At 42.6% G+C, this 21,500-nt stretch overlaps 1 protein-coding gene across 1 annotated transcript in view; it reads left to right on the top strand.

Annotated features, from left to right (window-relative positions):
* Ryr2 (ryanodine receptor 2) overlaps positions 1 to 21,500 on the top strand; it is a 561,576-nt gene that overhangs the window by 302,446 nt on the left and 237,630 nt on the right. Inside the window, 5 exon segments of the mRNA XM_051151477.1 lie at positions 3,261 to 3,356; positions 12,215 to 12,333; positions 13,508 to 13,641; positions 15,184 to 15,425; positions 20,813 to 21,005. Coding sequence (XP_051007434.1) covers positions 3,261 to 3,356; positions 12,215 to 12,333; positions 13,508 to 13,641; positions 15,184 to 15,425; positions 20,813 to 21,005 — 784 coding nt within the window.

Raw genomic sequence — 21,500 nt, 5'->3', positions numbered from 1 at the left:
TCTGAGTTTGTCATTCTTCTGAGAAAGTCTAAGTCAAAGCTTAGAGACGTGCGGGTCTGAAGATAGGATGTCACAATGCTGCAGATGCTCTTCCGTGCATGACAGTCATGTCTTCATAAGCATTTTGTAAGGTGAAAATATGGTAAATTGAAAATGTGTCAGATACATTTACTCTCCCAGACATTATTATTGCTCAGCACGGCCTTTCTAAAGTGCTCAGAGCGCTGATGTTACCCCACAGATGGATGCAATCATCTAGTGTGAAGCTCATCTGAAAGAATGGCTTATTAAAGACTTGTGCCCTCCAAGTGCTGCTAATATAATATATTGTTGAATGCCAGCCATTGGCCCACATGATGACATGGTGGACTGGAACTAATTACCTAGTACCACAAGAGAACACCAAATGGCATAGCCATAGCTCAGAGACAGGGCTCAAAATCCAAAGCACTGAGTCTATTAAATTCATATTACCTTTTCTTTTTTTAAGTAAAGAAGATGTCAGTCAGCCTCATTATTTTAAATTAGGACTTGCATGAAATAAATGAATAACTTGAGTATTTGCATAAGCTAGTTCCTTCTCTGTTGCTGTGACAAGACATCACAACTAGGGCAACCTATAGAAGACAGAGTTTATTTGGGCTTATAGTTCCATAGGGTTAATAAGAGGCGTGGCAGCAAGGGGCAGGCATGACTGCTGGAGCAGGGCAAGGGGAACTCCTGTCTAGAAGTGAAAACATTAAACTCAGGGACCCAACTAGAAACAATGAGTCTTTAAGTTCTCACAGCCCATCTCTTGTGACACGCTTCCTCCAACAAGGACACCTCTCCAAAACCTCTAATTGCACAACCAACTAGAGACTGAGTGTTCAGATATAAGACCCCTCTGGGGACATTTTGTTCAAGCCACCAAATTATATAATAAAATAAGAATTTTGCTATTACATGCATTTACTGTGTGTGTGTGTGTGTCCATTTGGGCTGGTGTGCAAATCAGAGGGCAACTCTGACCTCTCCTTCTACTATGTGAGTCCCTGGGGTTGACTCAGGGTCAGCAGTTAATGCCTTTACCCACTGAGCCATATCACCCGCACATAAGGCTAATTTTTAAAAATTGGTTTCCAGTAATGAGTCTGAATATGTTGATCCATGCTATAACCCAACACTCAGGAGGCTGAGGAGGAGGGAGAGTTGTGGTGAATTAGAATCTTGCAATAAGTACCATACTTACATGGGCAACACAGCCCTGACCTCCCACAGACATGGACACAGACACACATTCTCACTAGATAAAAGTTTAAAGAGTTTTAATTATTCAACATTGATAAAAAATTTGTTCCGTGAACTTGTATTTTCTTCTCAGGGCTTAGTTGGAATACTCTTATTGTACATTAGATGAATTACAGCTTTGTAAGCACTGCATATACTTGTGCATACCAACCAGTTATTTATTTGTGCGGCCGACAGATTGCTTCCTTGTAAGCTCTCCGCACTGTGAAGAGGTTTAGCAAGGTAGAATATTAGACTTAAAAGGATGTGAAATCCAACACCGGAATATGTATAAGACGCTGTATTCTGTTCATATTTTATTCTCTCTCACATTCAGAAGGTCACACACAGGGCCTGATACTCTGGTGTCAACAATTGTTAAATAATTGAGGGAAGTCGGCATGTGTGGAAGGTGGAAACCCTTAGAGATTAGGCCCAGTGAGGTGCAGTCACAGCTGCTGTTGGAAGTGTGTTCTAGCACAAGGAAAGAGTATTGTCTTGTGTCCTATACTGTAATGTTCTGCTCATGTTAAACTTACACCACACTTTGGATTGAGAACAGTCATCCAGAAGGCCAGTGTGATGAATATGGATGGCACTGCTTTTCTTTTAGAAAGGAAAACGTATTTTACTGATTTTTCTCATTTTGTGTACATTGTTTGTTGTTTGTGGGAGAGGTATAGACATGCTGAGGTACACATGTGGAGGCTGGAGGATAACTTGCAAGACTCGGCCATTTCATCCACCATATGTCTTGAGGATCAAACTCAGGTCGACAAGCTTGGCAGCATGCACCTGCCCCGGCACCCAGTCACTATGTGCACGTCCCTTATCCTGTTGAGGCTCCCAAGTCTGCAGTTAGGCAGAGGGAGAGAAAACTTCCTGTCTTTTTGTGTATTTCTATTTTTCTGTCTGAGCAGGAACCAGTTCTATTTGTTGACTTACCTTGGAAGGAGATGCGAAGGGCATCTTCAAGTATAGCTCGCACAGTCTAACCACAGGGTTTTCACCCTTCCGTCCTCATGCAGTGGGTTCCAGGCAGGAACCTCACTCCAGTCCCTCAATCTCCTTCCTCGTGTGGCTAGACTGTGAATAACGCCTTTCCCGCCGGGAACATATTTTCTGCCTTTAAATATCATAATCTTTAAACTCTCACCTACACCTGTGAGCACTTACACAATTTTTGAACAGTCTTGCAGGTGTTAGCATAGAACTTTTGTTTAAAAAAATTACTAGACTTGCTGTCACAGGGCTGAGTTTGCTGAGTTTTTAATGGGAAAAATTGAATTTTTTATTTGGGTATATAGAATGTGGATGGAAATAAAGGTCATTTCAGAATTTCATAGGAGGAAGGATCTTCAGGTAAAGAAGTTGAGAAAGCACAAGGCAAGGCAAGGTTAAAATAGGTTCTCTAAACCGTTTCAGCCTTTTATACTATTGGGAATCTCTAAATAAAGGCAGGCACATGGACAAGATGGCCTATGACTTTATTAGTAATCGGCCTTGCCGTCTTTCCCCTGTGCTTCATTTATTCACCTCTCCCAGCAAACCTGTTGGAACGATAGCTACTAGCTGTATGTCCTTTTATCCTGTCTCAGGAAATCTGATATGTTCTCAACTTCTTTGGAGGATAGGTGTGAGGAGAGATGAAGCGGTCAGGTCTGGTGGCTAATTAAAAGCAATGCGTGTTAGAATCCAAGTGGGGAAACTTCCAGAGAGCTGCTTCCTGTTACTCTTCGTCATCACCTCCCAGTGTGAGTGGCTTCTTTCTGGAACAGCTTGCCTTCTAATGAGACGATTTCAGTCCCCCTCCCAGAGATGCTAAGACATCTTACAAATATTCCGTCTTGTGTGAGCGGATGTGTTTCTAGCTGCATTCCAGCTGCATTTGCGTATGGCTCAGATGATACTGGGAGATGCTTTGTTCTCTCCATCCCTTACCTTGGTCCTTGAACTTGAATATTGCGTTAATGTGAGTTCTTCTTTTGCAGCGGCTCTAATTAGAGGAAATCGTAAAAACTGTGCTCAGTTTTCTGGCTCCCTGGACTGGCTGATCAGCAGACTGGAAAGACTGGAAGCATCTTCTGGTATGTCCCTAGTCCCCCCACGCCACGATGTGTACCGTAGTCTTTCCTGTTTACTTCTGTTCCTTGTTCTTTAAGACAAAATAAGCCTGCAAGTTCAGTGTGATGTTTTTCTCTTTGTGATGGTTGAATTATTTTTATGTATTGATCGAGTCATTGTTGTTCTTAGTTGTTCCCTGATAGTGTCGGTGCAACAGCAGAGCTCCTGGAAGGGAAGAGTCCATTCTACAGCCAGCTATGAGTGATCTTGGCCTGAGAACACAGCCTTGGGTTACCCCAAATCCCATGAAAAAAGAAAGCCATGAACCAGAGCACTTTCTAAATGCTTAATGGAAACACCCAGCTGATGAGCTAACAGGAGAGTGAGGAAAGCTTAGTTGTAGGCCTCGGAGCCATCCGATGGCACTCAGCCTTTGGGTCCGTTTTTTTATCTGTTAGTTACAGGGGTGGTAAGTCAGTCTCAGAGGAGGGCGAGGGGTGGCTATTAAGGACGCTGAAGATAGCACAAGACAAATTACAATTAATCTCGGGACCTGCACCATTTAGCCAGTCCACATTCACTGCCGCCCCAGTCAATACTCAGCCTTGCACAGGGGCCAGTGGGAGGCGCAGCTTCCTTCACAGCAGAGATCTAGCAAAGCCACGTCCTCATCCATTTACATTTATAAAGTAAGTCTAATGGTAGCATTCCGAAGTGCACTAGGGAGTAGGACTCTTCTTCCTCCTCTAACTGACCACCCCTGATATACTCAATACACAAAAGCTTTAGATTTTAGACTTCTTACTTTTTCCTCTGTCATCAAAAGAATTCAAGGATAGTTGTGGGAAGTTAGTTTCCCAAATGACACAGCACCATAGTGTATTTAAAAAGGTTTATAAACACTTGAAGATGGTCCATGGAGTAGGCCGTTGGTTCCATGCAGGAACTCTGAAAATCTCTCACCTTTGAACCAGTGTCACCCCATCCTCCCCGCCTCCAGACCCTGACGTGCCTGTCCTCTCTGCTCTACTGCAGTTGTTTTCCTTTCCACCAGCTGGGATCTAACGGGTTAAAAGTCACTGTCTGTGGGAGACAGTGCACAAACCATGACAATGTACATCAGTGCCTAGTAGGCCATAGTTCATCGAAAAGAGAGCAGCTTGGCATGAGCAAGCACAGTGCATCATGGTGAAGTGTTTCCCACAGCCAGGCTCTTCTTTAGGCCACTGGTTCTCACCCTCCATAACACTGTGACCCTTTAATAATGTTCCTCATGTTGTGGTGACTGCCAACCATAAAATTTCATTGTTGGCTTCGTAAATGTAATTTTGTTACTGTTATGAATCATAATGCAAATACCTGATATGTGATATCTGATATATGAGACGCCCCAAAAATGGTCACGACCCACAGGTGAGATCCGCTGCTTTAGGTGATCGCAGCTCTTGCAGTGTTAATTTTGGGGATGAGTCAGCTAAAGAAAGACAGCCCATTGGTCAACTGAGTACAATCCTTTGAGTGCTCTATACCTGAACAGCTTTACAGTGATGGAAGAGTTCTCACTTGGGAAATCTGGCAACTCCCTCTGGTGCAGAGCCAATGCAGAACCAGCGAGAGACGTTCTTAGGGCTCCAGATGCCAGAGCTTTGAAACACAGTGTTCAGTTCTTGGACACAGGGTGCCGTAAACACGCTGAAGTTATCATAGTTAATGATTTCTTGGAGGTTTTGAAGCTCTTTGTATTCTAGAGAATACCACTTGGGTAAGAGTATCTCAGCCTCTGGTGTCCTATGGAGCCAGCCTTCCTCTTTGATTTGTGTTTAGTTGTGACATGCTGAGTCAAAAAGAGACTAGGTTCTCAGGTTAATTTTTGAGATCCACTAATGCTGATGGAGAAATCACGGTTACTTGGGGACACCACCTCAGCTCTTATGACACAGAGAAAGAGAGTCTATTCCCTTGGAAACAGTACTTCTAGCATTAAAAAAATCTGGTGGTGTGTTCATGTGTGTATGGTATGTGTGTGTACACATGTGCACGTGTGTGTATGCACATAGCAGTGTGAATGTGAAGGTCATAAGATGACATTGGGCATTGGTCTTGACTTTCTGCCTTGTTTCTTCATGGCTTCTATTGAACCAAGAGATTTCAGAGATCTCTTTTCTCCATCTTTCCCCACCTCTCTACCCCAATGGGAACCCTGGGGTTACAGATGCGCACTACTGCCTCTGGTTTCCACATGGATTCTGGGGGCTTTATCTGTTGAGCCCAATATTAGCTTTTTATTCACAGCTTTGTAGCTCACAGAAAGCCCAACATGAGATATTGGAGGGATTATGTTCTCCAGTCTAGAAGACAAAACAAAAAACTAAATCAATAGCATTGGAAATTTTTAAAAGAACATCTTTGGTGATATCCATGGGCCAGTACCTCTGTCTACCCTAATAGCCCACACCATGGTCAGTCATGCATCCTCCCTGATCTGTAGTAACAACACAAGTGCTATTTTTATGCACCAGTCTTGGGTGGCCAGGACTTGTCAGCCATACTTCATACTGAGATCCCTTATGAATACAGGGGAATCTAGAATGAGGTTTGTAATGCTATTTTCTCAGAGTGCTTGAAATAAAGTATTAAAAAATGAAAATGTCCTAATTTAGTAGTTAGCCATTGTCGACTTTTAAATTTAAGCTTAAATTCTGTCCTTGTCAAAAAAAATTAAGCCTTCCTGAGCGACATCAGAGGTAGCACGTGCCATTCCACTCATTTCCTTTCTCCACAAAACATTTACCTTGCAGCTAGGAAGAGGCAGAGACTGGGTGGAGCCTTCATTTGGAAAGCTTTCTGTATTTGCTGTATTTTATCAGCAAGATGATAGGTAGCAGGTCGGGGAATCCTCAAAGGAAACTCCAAATGAAACAGAACCTTTTTTTTTAATGTGAAAAAGAAGTGAAGAATATTCAAAGCTACTATGGTCCCTTACACCTTTATCCTTTTCAGAGTGACTTTGAAAAAAAAGCAGGTACAGAAGGGAGTGACAAATTACATTTCTATAAAATGGTTCTTACAATGAAAGAGTTCTTTAGTTATTTTAAAGTCAGGAATAAAAGGTGTCCTGCGATATGTAGCCTAGTGATTTTATAATCATTTTCCATGGTTACTTGAAGGCCATTGTTCACTCCTAGCTGTGGTGCTAAGGATGATGAGATAGCAGGGCTAGTTGGAGTCTGGTTGACAGCTGGGGATGTTTCCTGCTTGGCTCAGTCACAGGTGATGCAACTTAGATTGTTCAATGGTTGGCAGGGCTATGGCTTCGAGAATGCACTTTGTTACTCATTTGGACTGCAAGTTCTCAAATGGGCAGGAGTTTCCTAGGTATAGTTTTTATGCTTGTATGGTTTCTACTTCTGCCTCAGTGGTGTCTTTCATGATTGTGGCTCTTCTCTTTTCTAGATATTTTTAGAAAGAAAATAGGTTTCTTTAGTATATTACAAAGGACACTGAGGTGAGCAGAAGCCAATGTGCTATCTTCAGCCTACTTAATTCTTTAGGAAACAGATATCCCATCATATGGCCTGGGAACCTTCCTTGTTCTCTGAGTGTCAGCTTCTCTCCAAGCCCCATTAAGGAAGGTCCTGAGGAACTCCTTGTCTATTTAAACATTGATGAGCCCCTGAGAACTTTGGGTATTGCAACACGATACCCTCCAGATCTGCTAGTGTGGCAGGAACTGCTGAATAGGGCCCGTGCACTCATGAGCTCCCAGTAGCTGTGGTTCCTCCATCAGATCAACCCAGCCAAATTCTGGCATAGAGGGGGGGAAGTGCTGCCTGGGCCCCATGCTTACCAAAGGAGTTACTGACATTTGACTGGGATAATTGTCCCTTCTCCAGCAACTGCTTCCTTCCTTCTTTCCTTTCTTCCTTCCTTCCTTCCTTCCTTCCTTCCTTCCTTCCTTCCTTCCTTCCTTTGGATTTCCCAGGTACCTATAGATGACCCTACATTCTGTACATATGGATGGACATGAAGTTAGGAGGGGGCCGGTGATGGAATGACTGTGAAGAGCTAGAGAGGAAATGGGGGTGGATATGATAATGCATGAAATTGTCAAGACTAAGAACTTGATCTGACATAGGCAACTGTGGGGGCTGCATTTTACACCCACCTCAGGCTTTAGAAGCAGAGAGAAGCAATGACTAGCTGAGGGTTAAGTGGTCCCCTGGGACCTATTTTTGTCACCAAGAAGACACAACAAGTAGAACGTTGGATAGCTGACTTCATGTATGAGGTCACACGCAGAATATGGTGCTTTGTATACTTTGCTCAGTGTCTAGTAGAGGAAGGCCTTGCCTCCCTCATCTGTGACATGTTGTCAGCATCTTATGTGAAAAGTTACTTAGCACATTGTATAAAATAGCCTTTAGGCTGGCAACATGACTCGGTAGGCAGATAGGCGTACTTACTGTTAAGCCTGACAGCTTGAGTTCTATTCCTGACCCACACACTAGGAGAAAGTCAACTCCCAAAGTTGTCCTCTGACCTTCATAACACATGTTGGGATGCCCATGCCCATTCATACACACAGTAAATGAATGAATGAATTAACTAATTAATTAATTAAAGTATAGTACACACTAAAATAAATCAAATTACCTTTAGACTATGTAAGCTATGTATAGGAAGCATAAAAGATTTTTGTGTTTGGACTTGAACTCTGTCCATACGCTATCTCTGTTTTGTATATGCCAATCTAAAACAGCAATAAAGACCCTGCTGGTTCTAAACCAATTCTGGCCCTGATGTTCCAAGCAAGGGAAACCTCAGCCTGAATGTGTCACTTTCCTGAACTTCTGCCATCCTACCATCATACTTCTATGGAAAGATGGAGAAGGCAAGGCCAAGTACTTGCAGGCTACTTGAGTCAAAGGAAAGCAGAGAAAAATTGGGGCTGTGTCAACACTATGGACTCTGGAGTGATGTCATCTCTATTACTCTTTTTGCTCAGACCTAAGAGCTTCCAGAGACTAGACCACTGGATGAACTCAGTGATAAACTGATAAAAAAAAAAAAAAATCATTAAAGCCAAACAGCATAGGGACACCTTGTAGTGTTTATGATTCAGGTGACCACTGAGCATTTTATTAGCTTTTATTCTTTAAGACAGTGTTATGTGACCCAAGCAAGCCTTTAATTCCCCATGTAGTTGAGGATGGCCTTGAACTTCTGATCCTGCAGTCTCTAATTCCTCTGTGTGCAACCACACTTGGTTTTAAGCAATGTTGGGGATCAAATGCAGGTCTTCATGCAAGCCAGCCAAGCACTCTACCTCCGTACTGAATAAACCACACCCCCAGTCTTTATTATCATTTTTAGATATAACAATGTATCCAAATTAAAAATTTTAATAGTATAGCATTTCTGATATGGTCATTGGTTGTTAATTCACACACTGTCCAGAATTGACCTTCCCTTTTCCTAACTGTCCTTTGGCAACTGTAGTTTCTCTGTCCTTCATAAATTTGGCTCCTCAAATTGAAGGGAGCAGCCATCCAAAGCCTACTTGGGCTGAACTGTACACTGTAGTTGCACTACACTCCGTTTGTGCTTTTTCTCAGTTAGTTTACCCCAGGCCACTTTGGACTCATAGTCACCTTCCCTTCCCAAACCTCAGTCTCTCTAGTTGGCTTATTTTGCTGACACTTCTCCTCAGAGTGTGTTGTGTTACTTTATGTATGCATACGAATATTATGCACCAGCTCCTTCTTTCATCTCTCCCCTGATTTTGCAAATCTGTGTTCTATTTTCAAACAACCTTTTCCCTTTCTTCAAAAATCACGTGAGCTTGGGAAATAATGAGTTTATTTTCCTCTTTGGCCTAAAAACATTCTGCAAAATTCAAAATATATGTAATTTTGTACTTTCCCAATTAGGCTCAATGCCACAGCTCTTACAATCATGATTCTTAAACTTCATGCATTTGAATGCTAATGTGATACTGGCATTTTTTTTCTTTCTCCATTTGTGTAAACTATAGAAACCCTACTATTGTAGAAAATATAAAATATCTAATAATGCTTATTATTAAATACCTATAATTATTATAGCATGTTATCTAAGCTGCTATCATAATCAATAAAAACACAGACGCTTGTATTTTAGAACAGCCTCCCTTTACCTGGGACTGAGCAGATACTAAACCTCTAAACTCCCCTCATCACTTCCCAGCCCCCATCGCAGGCCACCTGCTTTAATCCTTCCTAGGTGGGCTGCTTCCCTCCATCCACACTGGCCCAGCCATGTGCTTCTCTCCACACTAACCCAGCATGACATTTTTCCTTCTTTCTCTTGCTGTACCTGTCTCCTCCTTCCCTCTGCCACACGGCCTCCCACCCCAGGCCTGTGAACCTCAAACTCTACCTCTCTTTCTTCTGCCAAATCTCGAGCTTCAGCATTTTGTATTAGCCAATCAACTTTAAATAGGCAGCACAAATTTTAAACAAGGACAGGTGTATGTGAGAATGTGCTTGTCTGGGCAGCAGCTAGATATTGGAGGCCAGTAATAAGCACCAGACCAAACCCCAACACTCTACTTGGGGTGACTTCCATTTGCTTTATGACTAAGCCTCTGTTAACAAAAAGAAAGAAAATTTCACGGTGTTTCTTTCCTTCTTTTTTCTTTCCCTTTTTCTGTTTGCCAGAAGACTTAAAAAAGAATACATTAGTCATTTATCTTATACTGAAACTCAAATAAATCACTACTTTAACCTTTGTGTATATGTATGGTATATGTAAGTGTATGTGTGCTTGCGTTTGTGTGGGTGAGTGCAAGTGTGCTCATGCTATGGGATTCGTGTGGAGATCAGAGGACAGTCTCCTCAGGTATTGGTCCTGGCTTTCTTCCTTTGACTGAGACAGTCTTCCTTGCTGTTCACCCCTGTGTATAGAAGCAGTATATTCCCTTTCTGATGCATTCAGTTTGAGCATGCTATGAGCCTCTGTGAGCCATTATTTTCTGAGAGAACTTGTCCTTAGTCTTTCATTTCTTGGTGTTTTATTTTTTGTGTATGACAGAGGTTGGACCAACTTTTGGTAAAAAGCCAATGTCTCAGTCTGGACTTCTGGTTCAAAATGCCACAAGCCACAGAAATGTGTCACTGTTCTCAAGGTGTCAGGACAAGGCTTTGTGGACTTGGTGTATAGGTCTCTGCTCTCACGGATGGCTCATCTTTCATGGGTGGAAGGCAGGGATGAGCATGCTCCTGTAGCCTTCCTCCTCTGTGAAGGAATCAGCCCTCAGGATACAGCATCTGGATAAATATTTCAGAGCCTGTGTGCCCCGAGGAGGTCTCGAGTGCAGCCCCTCGGTTCTGACTTGTAGTGGGAAGCAGCCGTGGCCAGTGAATGAATGCATTAGGACAGCACAATAAGACTATACTGATAGAAGTTGGCATCCATGTGCTCTGTAGCAATAAATAATGGGGAGAAATGAAGAACACCAGGAGAGTGTGGGAAATCTAACAGTGCCTCCCGTCACTGACATTGTATGCTACATGGGCTCAGGATGCAGAGTTTATTTTAATGCTGCAGCTTAGATGGTGGTCACAGCAGTGAGCAGCTTTGGCATACTGATGTCAGCATCTTTAGCTCATGTATTGGCTCCTTGAATTTCTGTTTTCTTTGATTTTCCTCATCATTATCATCATCATCATCATTCTGTCAGACAACTGCTGTTAGCCCTAGCATTTGAGGTACTATATAAATTGAATATATGTGGATATTGCAGCTCACAGAGAAGATGTCAGCCCCTTGGTCTTTACTTGCAGAGGACATGGACTTGGCTCAGGTGTCGGCCCTGAGAACTGGAAAGGGCGACTTCTGCGTCCTTCTTTGTGAACTTGACACTGCAAGCATCTTTTCTAAGACAGTGAATTCCACTTGGTACATATGAACTTTTCTGCAGGGTTTTATGAGCTTCTTTCCAATTCTGTGCAAATATTAGAGAGACTGAGAGAGGGGGGGAGATGTCTCCACATGTCATGGTTACAGACAACTAGCACCATCATTATTGACAGACAAGCAATAATGGATGGCTAGTTTGTTTATTTCTTTATTATTAATTGAAGTTATATTTGTTTGTGTTTGTGTGTATACACATGTGTATGTGTGTGGTCAAGCCTGCCACAGTGTACTTGTAGACTAAAACAAAAAACATAACATATCTGATGTTTTAAAGAAACCAAAACTTCCATTACAACATTCTCATAATGAAACCCATTTTGTCTTTGCTCTTTTATAGATGCACAAAAGAGGTATATTTTACTTTTGTGATGGTTCTAGTTAATATTTCTTTTGTTTTTTTAAATGAATTTTTTTTCCTTGGGACCCAACTCAGGTTGCTGAGCTTGGCTGCAAGTGCCTTTATACACTGATCCCTCTTGCTGGCATAGGATTATGTTTTTAATGCCAGAAAGCATCTGTATCTGCCCTAAGTGACTGTCTATCAGTGTTTGTCTTGAATATTGACCCACCTTGGTGTTCATGCCACCCATGCCTGTACTGCTGTTGTGCCTCCCTCATCTCTGTGAATATCAGGAGGGGAATACGTTTGCTTAGTCCCCCAAGCCTGCCACATTGCTCTCTATTATCCTCCCGAGGGACACGCACCATCCTCAGCTAAGTTCCGCACCTCTCTCCACTGGGACTTGTAGCCTTTGGCACTCTGTCTGTTCTGACAAATTCCACCTGTTGCTTCTCACAGTGCCCCATGGCAAACACATTGAACACAAAGCTATCATATGTCAAGCACAAGGAGTGCAGTTAAATGGAAAAAAAAAGGAACTGGTTCTCAAAGCATCAACCTTGCTTCCCCTTTCTCTTGTAGGTATCCTGGAGGTCCTCCACTGTGTGTTAGTGGAGAGCCCAGAAGCTCTGAATATCATCAAAGAAGGACATATTAAATCCATTATCTCACTTTTAGACAAGCATGGGAGAAACCACAAGGTGAGAAAGCTCCTTGATTTCCATAAGTGAATTCCAACATCATTAAATAGTGAAGAGTGGACTATATATTGCACAAGGCTAGAAGAAAGAATTTTAAATGTTTTCACTGCAATAAAACAATAAGAATTTTGAGCCATGTGCATATGATTGTCTACTGAAAATATAAACCCAGGAGAAAAGTGCAGTAAATGTCTAATAAGCCAAAAAAGGAGTAAAATCCTGAGTAGTCCAGATATCTAACATGTTCTATTACGAGTTAAGATGAAGGTAAACACAATCTTTTTTCTTACATAACAGGTAATTTGAGCATTTTACCATTTTTCTATTTTATAAGGAGAAAACACAACAATACTAATAAAATAAATAATAAATGTTTAAGGGCATAGATTCATGTATCATGATTTGAACATCATACAACATGTCCATGCATCCAAGCAGTGTGGATAGTCTGTACACCGCTATATTCTTTTGTCTCCATGTATCAGTTAAAAATAAATTAGTAAGTTAAATATATATACTAACATAAGATAATTTCAAGTTGTGTTTAAATTTTCATGAGTGTTTCCCATCCTTAGTTTCCATGCAGTGAGTTTGTTTAGTGTGTAGTCATCCTGACTGTGGGAGCACAAAAAGTTCTTCTTTGTATGTGGCAGAAAGATGGAGAGTCCCTGGGACACACACTGCCATGTTACAATGGTCAAGCTGAGGCTGAGGATAAGGCACAATAAAGTGCTTGTGAACGCAGGAGAACCAGAGTGCAGATCTCCCTCATCTGCAGGAATGCTGGGAAACTGTGATAGCATCCTGTAATTCCAGTGCTTGGGAGGCAGAGATAGGGGACATCTCACCCCCCTCAGAACAAGCTAGACAGCTAGAGTAGTCAAGTTGGTAAGCTCTGGGTTCAAGAGAGACCATGCCTCAACATTTAAGGTGGAGAGGATGATTCAGCAAGATGCCCACTGTCGACCTGCCTTCCTCGTGCACAAGCACACACTCATGTTGACACACCTTTGAACATGCATACCATACACACACATGCATATCACACACACAGTGAGAGGCAGACAGGTAAATGAAAAATGATGGGATAATCATAGTTGGGGTTGTGTCTGCCTTGTGGGAAGTGCTGTTGATGCTACAGTCAGAGGCAGCTCCAAGGTCTATGTCTCCCCAGGTCCTTGATGTGTTGTGCTCTCTCTGTGTTTGCCACGGAGTTGCTGTCCGCTCCAACCAGCATCTCATCTGTGACAATCTCCTGCCAGGAAGAGATCTCTTACTGCAGACCCGTCTGGTGAATCACGTCAGCAGGTGAGTTCCCAAAGGACGTTGTCATCACTTCACACCACAGCTGAGGAACTCTCTGCAGCAAGCCAGCAGGATGTCTGTTTGTTTTACTAAGGAGTTCTATATGTTCTCCCAAGAAGATGGGTTAATAAAATAACAATAGCTGGACTAAGAAAAATATGAACTTGATGAAAACACTGTGCGTGAGGGTTTGTTCTCTTCTGTGTGTAGAGAGATTGTCACTGGCATTTTCAGAAGCAGGCTGTGGCCACATTGTTAGAAGTCACACTGTTCTTCAGTATCCTGTGAATGTGTCTACTACAGGGGAGTATATATTGCCCCAAGTTTAAGATATTTCAAACCAAATAGCTACTGAAATGGCATATTCCACTGGATGTGCCTTGTTGGGACTGACAGCCTTGAGTGTCTCCCACAAGCTACTGAGTGCTGGGTAGCCTGTGACTCATGCTGTCTGTACTGTGTGAGCTCTACATGTATGCCTAGAGGACAGAAGAGGCCGTCAGATGCCCTGGAGCTGGAGTTATAGGCAGTTGTGAGTCCGTATGTGGGTTCTGGGAACTGAACCAGGGTCCTCTACAAGAGCAACCAGTGCTGCTAAGCACTGAACCATGTCCCTAGGACCACGGTGTTGTGTTGTTTAAACAGGAATGATAAGGCTTCTTTGTCAGTCCTGACGTTAATGAGTGTTACTTCCTGCCACCTCCACTTCTCCCCTGGAGCATAAAAGAATATAAAAACTCACTCTCAAAATTGACTTAAATGAAATTTGTCAAAAAGCCTTCTGCTCTCAGAAAGTAAGGAGGAGACAGCAACAACATTCGTTTATTGTGTGTTACCACTGACCACACCCTAGCCCATGTGACAAGGCACTCATGTTAGGAAGATTCGCATGTCCTAGATTAATAACAGCTCCACTTATTATGTGGCCCTGTTGTATCTCATTTTCGTGTTCTATATTTGATTAATGATATGAAAGTTTCAATATATCAGTTAAAAAAAAGTCAGACCCTGGGTTGTCTTGGCTGAGTAAACCAACAGCAGGTGCTGCTAGCCGAAGGCAAACTGGGGTGCCGTCTGCCCAGGCACCACCTCAGAGGTGGCTGTATAATTTTTTAATATTTTTAAAATGCAGATTTAGGATGTTACATCAGTTACTTGTTGCCATGACAGAAGCAGCTTAGGAAGGGGGTGTATACTCAGGCTTACAGTTTGTGGTACAGGTTGGGGGAGGCACAGCAACAGGTACATGAGATGATGAGCACTTTGCATCCACACCGAGGAATCAGAGATGAGTGCTGCTGCTGAGCTTGGTCTTTCTCTAGTCCAGGCCCCAGGCATGTGGGATGGTACTGCTCACATCCGTGACCTGAGTCTAGAAACATGATCATAGGCATGCCCAGAAGTTGCTCTCCTAAGTGCGTCTAGACCCTGTCGAGGTGATGACATTTGCCATCATGGTTGTGCATCATAGAGAATCGGGAATAACAATGAAAATAATGAGGAGTGAAACCAATGGACGTTTTCTTTGTCCTCTTCTGTCTAAAGCATGAGACCTAATATTTTCCTGGGTGTCAGTGAAGGATCTGCCCAGTATAAGAAATGGTACTACGAGCTCATGGTGGACCACACTGAACCCTTCGTGACTGCAGAAGCCACTCACCTGCGAGTGGGCTGGGCTTCCACAGAAGGGTATTCCCCATACCCCGGTGGGGGTGAAGAGTGGGGTGGCAATGGTGTTGGTGATGACCTCTTCTCTTACGGGTTCGATGGCCTTCACCTCTGGTCAGGTAGGCACTGTCCCTTTTTCTTAAACAATTTCAAGGTCTTGTGACCCTGTTATGCATGTCTGCAAGCTGAGAACATTTGTTGTTCAGAACTTCAATGGTGAGATAATGAATATAAGAATTTAATGAGAAGCAGATTTCCCTACAAGACAAAGAAAAAAAATAATTGTATTAATAATTCATTTCCAAGGAGGCTCTAAGGCTCATGAATATGTGTTTTAAAACAACATTCCAGTGCATCAGCGAACTGCAAGAATATCATGTGTTTCTGAATTACTTTAATTAGTATGTGCAAAGATTTAATGTTCATCATAGAAATCATGTGACACAATGACTAGTTTATGTTCCTGTGAGATAGTGCAAAGCAGGAGCCAGTCAAGTGGATGCTCTATGTGATCAGTCCATTCATAGCACATTGTGGAAAACGTAAAACTACATGTAAAGTCAAGATACCAGCTGCCAATTCTCAGTACTGATTTGAATACCTATGGCAGATGCTATGGGTTAAAATTTTGTATTTCTTTCTTAGACCACAAATAAGTATAATTTGGTTTACTTCAAAGTTTAGTGCTTGTTTAGTAATATAATGTTATTTTTGCATAGAACCATTGTTTTTGGATGCTGGAGCTCACCTGGATGTTGCAGTCATGTTCAGTTCACAAAACTACATTTTTTTTTAGACTGTTTAGGGGCAACCTTGACATACCTTACACTTAGTACAAGGAAGACACAGAAAGTTACCTCAAGCTGTAGAAGTTGGACTTTGCCTCTTGGTTCTGAGTGATGGTCATTTAATAGTGCAGAGGCAAAATGTGGAAGAGGGGCTAACATTTTAAGTGAGCTGAATCCAAGAGTTGATGGTAAGGAGATTAGTGAGCTCCGAGCACTATGTAGAGTTATGTCTACATAAAAATGGTTTTGGGGCCTCCTTAATCCGGGGCCAGTACTTCAGATGTCATGAGGCAACCATGTTTTAGACAGATCATTTAACCATTGGAGTTTGTAGCCAGGGGTCTCAGAGTAGCTCACATTGCCTCCCTGCAGGTGTAGGAGCCAATCGGATCAGAGCTGTAGTGCCTTCCTTGTTCCCATAGTGGTTTCCTGTGGTTCCAAGGACAGTGCTTAGCCAAACATAAGGCTACATTCTGTTTTATGGTATATTTGGTCTATGAAGCCCTGAACTCCATCACCCTCACTTCTAAGAACTGCTTTGTGGGGAATGGACCCTCCTCTGGATGAGCGAGCCACACTAAGGTGTTCTTCTCTTAGGCAGTGGTTGGGGGGGAGTGTTCCTTAGATGACACTGCCTGGGATTGCTTTATTGTGAATTCTACTGCTTCTCACTTCGCGTTCACCTTGCAACTTCTCCTTTTGACACGTTAGAAGAGCTTCATGCTGCCGCACTTGAAGCCTCTGCCTTATGCCTCTATGACAAAGTGCTAAAGAGACAGAGAAGGGCAGAGCCTAGCAAATGTGTGCATGTGCCGTAGGAAAGGTGGCAGGTCACAGAATCCCTGGACAAAATTATCCTGCAATGCTGTTGTCAAGGGAACTTAATTTTAAACTTTAAAATCTTTTCTTGGTGTGAGATGTATGTGTGTGCCTATGTGCCTGCATGCATGCATGAGTGTGTGTGTGAGAGAGAGTGTGTGGTGAGAGAGAGTGTGTGTGTGGGAGAGAGAGTGTGTACATGCGTGTGTGCATGTGCGTGCATATGTGTGTGTGTGTGTGTGTGTGTGTGTGTTCATATGTGTGTAGAGGTAAGGGGACCACCTCCAGTATCAGCCTTCCATCCAATTTGAGACAGGATCTCATTACTTACTGTGTACAACCCACAGACACCAAAGATTCTCATGTGTCATCATAGGGCTGCTAGAATGACAGACATGCATGCTCCTATGTCTGCCTTTTCCATGAGTTCTGGGGATCTGAACTTGTGTCCTCACTCATGTGCTGCAAGCCTTTGTCAACACTGAGCCATTTCCACGGCCCTTGTCCATCGTGTAAAGTGTCAGGAAACTGCGAATCACATGGCTGTAGTTAAAAGCTGTGTTTATTTCACTTAGGGCCTTATGGCTTTACTAAGCTGGGCTTCGGTCAACAAGGACCAATGTATAGTGGGTGGAATTTGCCTGAGTTCTACATCACATTTCTACAGATTGAGATGATTTTTCTGGGGTTGCCCTGTTATTTTTCTTCTTTTTCATGGTTGTTGTAGGATTTAAAGCACTGAACTGGCAGTTTCTAGTAGACAACACATGTCTTACCAGTGAACATTGTGTAATTAGAGACCAGTATTTCCTGGAACAGGGACTTGGCTCCAAGTCGAGTCTTGAGTGACATCTTCATTTGTTCGCTTACACTCAACTGTGCACACCATTGTTACTGAAGCATACCGGATGAGGACAGAGTGTGAAACTCTGGGTACTTGTAGAGAATTGAAATAAAAACTAAAAATGTGTGGAGGAGGGCTGTAGAACAATACAAAAAAGACCAGTGTGGATTTTTTTTAAACCCAAGGGTGTGTGTCTACCTGTTGCTCCTCAGTGTAGATGAAAGCAGAAAACATGAATGGTCCAACGGAGTGAACATGTGGAGAGAGGCCCTCTGCCTGGAGATGTGATCATGCAGCTGCCACACTGTGCGTGCCATTCAAACCATGGCGTCAAGTTCCTCACACACAGCCTGTCTTATCTGGCGGCTATAGACATTCTAGAACAAAGGGCATGGATGATCCCCCTTAGGGGTTCACTAACTTCATCACAGCAATGTCAATCAAACTGAACAATATATTGGGTTGTAGTAAATGTGAAATTTTAGTTTTATGGCTAAAATAGAAACATCCTTATTAACGGTGGATCTTGATACTGACAAGGAAATCAACATTTCCCCAGGAACTACTTTGCTGGCATGTTTTTGTTTCTTCTTGTTTTTAAAGCTGCCTTTGAAGCTGCCTTTAAAGCTGCTCAGGGAATTCTAGAAGGTGTACCTCATACTGAATTTGATGCTGAAAGTGTTGCATATTGATAAGATCAAAACAGTTCGAAAGTAGAGACTATCTACCAATGGTGATTGTAATGTCTTCTTGCTTAGAACTCTTGCTATGCTAGACATAAAAGTGCTCTCTCTCTCTCTCTCTCTCTCTCTCTCTCTCTCTCTCTCTCTCTCTCTCTCTCTCTCGTGTGTGTGTGTGTGTGTGTGTGTGTGTGTGTGTGTGTGAGAGAGAGAGAGAGAGAGAGAGAGAGAGTTTACACAAAGCAGTGCGGATGGAGAGGTAGCTCAGTTGGTAAAGGATCTTGCTGCTATCCTGAAGACCTGAGCTTGATCCCTTGGACATATATGATGGAAGGAGAGAACAGACATGCCCAACTTGGCCTCTAACCTCCACAAGCACATCATGGTACACATGTATACCTAAGCACATATGTGCATATGCACCTATCTTAGTCACTGTTGTATTACTGTGATGAGGCGCAACTCTCATAAAGTGAAGTATTTAATTGGGAACTTGCTTACGGTTTCAGAGGCTTAGTCATTTATCATCATGGCAGGAAACATGGCAGCAGGCATGCAGGCATGCAGACATGGTACTGGAGAAGGAGCTGAGAGCTACATCTTTATCTGTAGTCAGACAGTGAGACACTGGGCCTAGGGTAGGCTTTTGAAACCTCAAAGCTCACCCCCAGTGACACACTTCCTCCAACAAGGTCACATCTCCTAATCCTTTTAAAATAATGCCACTCCATGGAGGCTACACCTTCAAATATATGAGCCAGTGGAGGTAATTCTTATTCAAATCACCATAATGTCCATAAACAGATACATCATAAGTAGATGAAAATGTAATAAACACTTAAAGCAAAGCATGAGTCATAAAGTTTGTTTTTATCCTTGCTGTAATTGTGGATATGCTCATGCCTATCAGCCTAGGTTTTGAAGAGAACAATACCTCTCTGACTTGTAGCATGCTGCATGTAGTGGATGCCCCCTTTGGACTAGTTAGCTGAGGGCCTCTGTTGTCAACAAGAGTGGGCTGATATCATTGGTTGTCCTGGGGAAAGTAAGATGTGTCAAATAGCTTCATGCCTCTGATTATACCCTGCTGAACCTGAGAAGCCAACCAAGACCATGTGTAAAATAAGTTTCATTATAAACCAAAAGCAACATGGCCTTTAATTATCTCTCAACAAACCATATGCTGCAAGAACAGTGACAGTTTCTGCTTTCACTATCCAGACTGGACTTTATTTGGTGTTTATGAAATAAAGAGGGTATGTAAGAGAGGGGGCATTGACCATCTGCCGTGCCTGAGACTGCTTCCTTTAAAGCATTACTTGTTTTTGTCAACATAGTAATCCTAGAAGGTGGTAGTATATGGTGTTATGTTTATAAGAAATCAATGGCAGGCATGGTGGCACATGTCTTTATTCCTAGCACTCAGGAGGCAGAGGCAGGTGGATCTCTGAGTTTGAGGCCAATCTGGTCTACAGAGGGAGTTCCAGGACAGTCAGGGCTACATAGAGAAACCATATTCCAAAAAACCACCATGAACAAAAACACAACAGAAAGAAGAAAGGAAGGAAGGAAAAAGGAAGAAAGAAAGAAAGAAAGAAAGAAAGAAAGGAAGAAAGAAAGAAAGAAAGAAAGAAAGAAAGAAAGAAAGAAAAGAAAGCAAGTTTCAGAGGGTAGGTCATTTCCCAAGGGCTGTACAAGCCAGGTGGTAGGTGGCAGGGGTCTTTTGGAAGTTATATCCTTTCCTAAAAATCCTCTAACGTCATTATATTTTCTCTGAGATAATTTCTGTATCAAATAGCATCCATATACAAGTAGAAATTTCTAGACATGACAAGGCCCATTTTCCAGCCAAGTTCTCTAGCTCCTGGGGAAAACAGATGTTTGCTTTCTTTTTGACCAAGTGTTTAGTACATACTTGTTTTGGAGACTCATAGTCCATATATTAGTTATGAAAATACTTGTCAAGAGCAATTTCAATGAGGAAGCATTTGTTTGGCTTACAGTTCCAGGCGATAGAGTCCAGCATGATACAAAAAGCATGGCAGGAGTGGGACGCAGCTGTGTGCATAGCCAGGAAGCAATGAGTAGAGTTGTAATGTCAGCTCTCTCTCTCTCTATGTAGGTTTTTTTTTTTTTTTTTTTTTTTTTATGTAGTTTGAGATTGCAGCCCATGGGATGACGCTGCCCACCTTTAAGGTCTAGATAGCCCCAGAGGCTGGTCACTTTGGTGGTTCTGAGTCCTGCCCAGTTGACGATGGATGTTAACCTCAGTGCTGCATTCTTCCCCTGTGCTCTGGTCCACCACTGTTACTCTGGCTCAGAGGATGATGATTCTCTCTGTTAAACCTCCTCTTACCTACTGCTTCCCCCAACAGGTTGTATAGCCCGAACTGTGAGCTCACCCAACCAGCACCTGCTGAGAACTGACGATGTCATCAGTTGCTGTTTAGACCTAAGTGCCCCAAGCATTTCGTTCCGCATAAACGGGCAACCCGTGCAAGGAATGTTTGAGAACTTCAATACCGATGGCCTGTTCTTTCCGGTTGTTAGTTTCTCTGCAGGAATAAAGTTAGTATCCGTCTCTGCTACTTGGTTTGTTTCCAGTCTCATTTCTCCTACTTTCCACAGAGGACTCTGTCCTGCTTCACTGACCTAGGCACTTCCCCTGAGTTGTCTGCTTCTCAATGTGTATTGCCTGTTCCTTAAAGGAAGAGGCGACATCCACCCAGAGCCTCATGTTTTGCCACCCTGTCCGTTGCCCAGTGGAGCACTTTGGCTCTCCTGCTTCCTGTGCCCTGAAACTTTATACCCATTTCTTGACTTCACCACATTGTTTTATAAAGGGGGATGGTTGAAATTCTGCAAGGAATATTTTAATCCACGATGGCCTGTCATTGTAACTGTCCATGTTAGTATATTTATGTGTCTCCATAGTGGGAGAATCTCTCTTACTCCTACCAACTGTCTTTTTGCTTCTGTTGTTCTTTTAGTTACAATGATTTCTTGGGAATATTTCTATTACAAAGCACCATACTGAAGAAGATTAATCCAGAGACATTAGCT

This window comes from Acomys russatus, chromosome 9 (assembly GCF_903995435.1).
Source record: "Acomys russatus chromosome 9, mAcoRus1.1, whole genome shotgun sequence".
Lineage (NCBI taxonomy): Eukaryota > Metazoa > Chordata > Mammalia > Rodentia > Muridae > Acomys > Acomys russatus.
The sequence above is the reverse complement of the archived record's forward strand: the minus strand, read 5'-3'. Positions and strand labels throughout refer to the sequence as shown.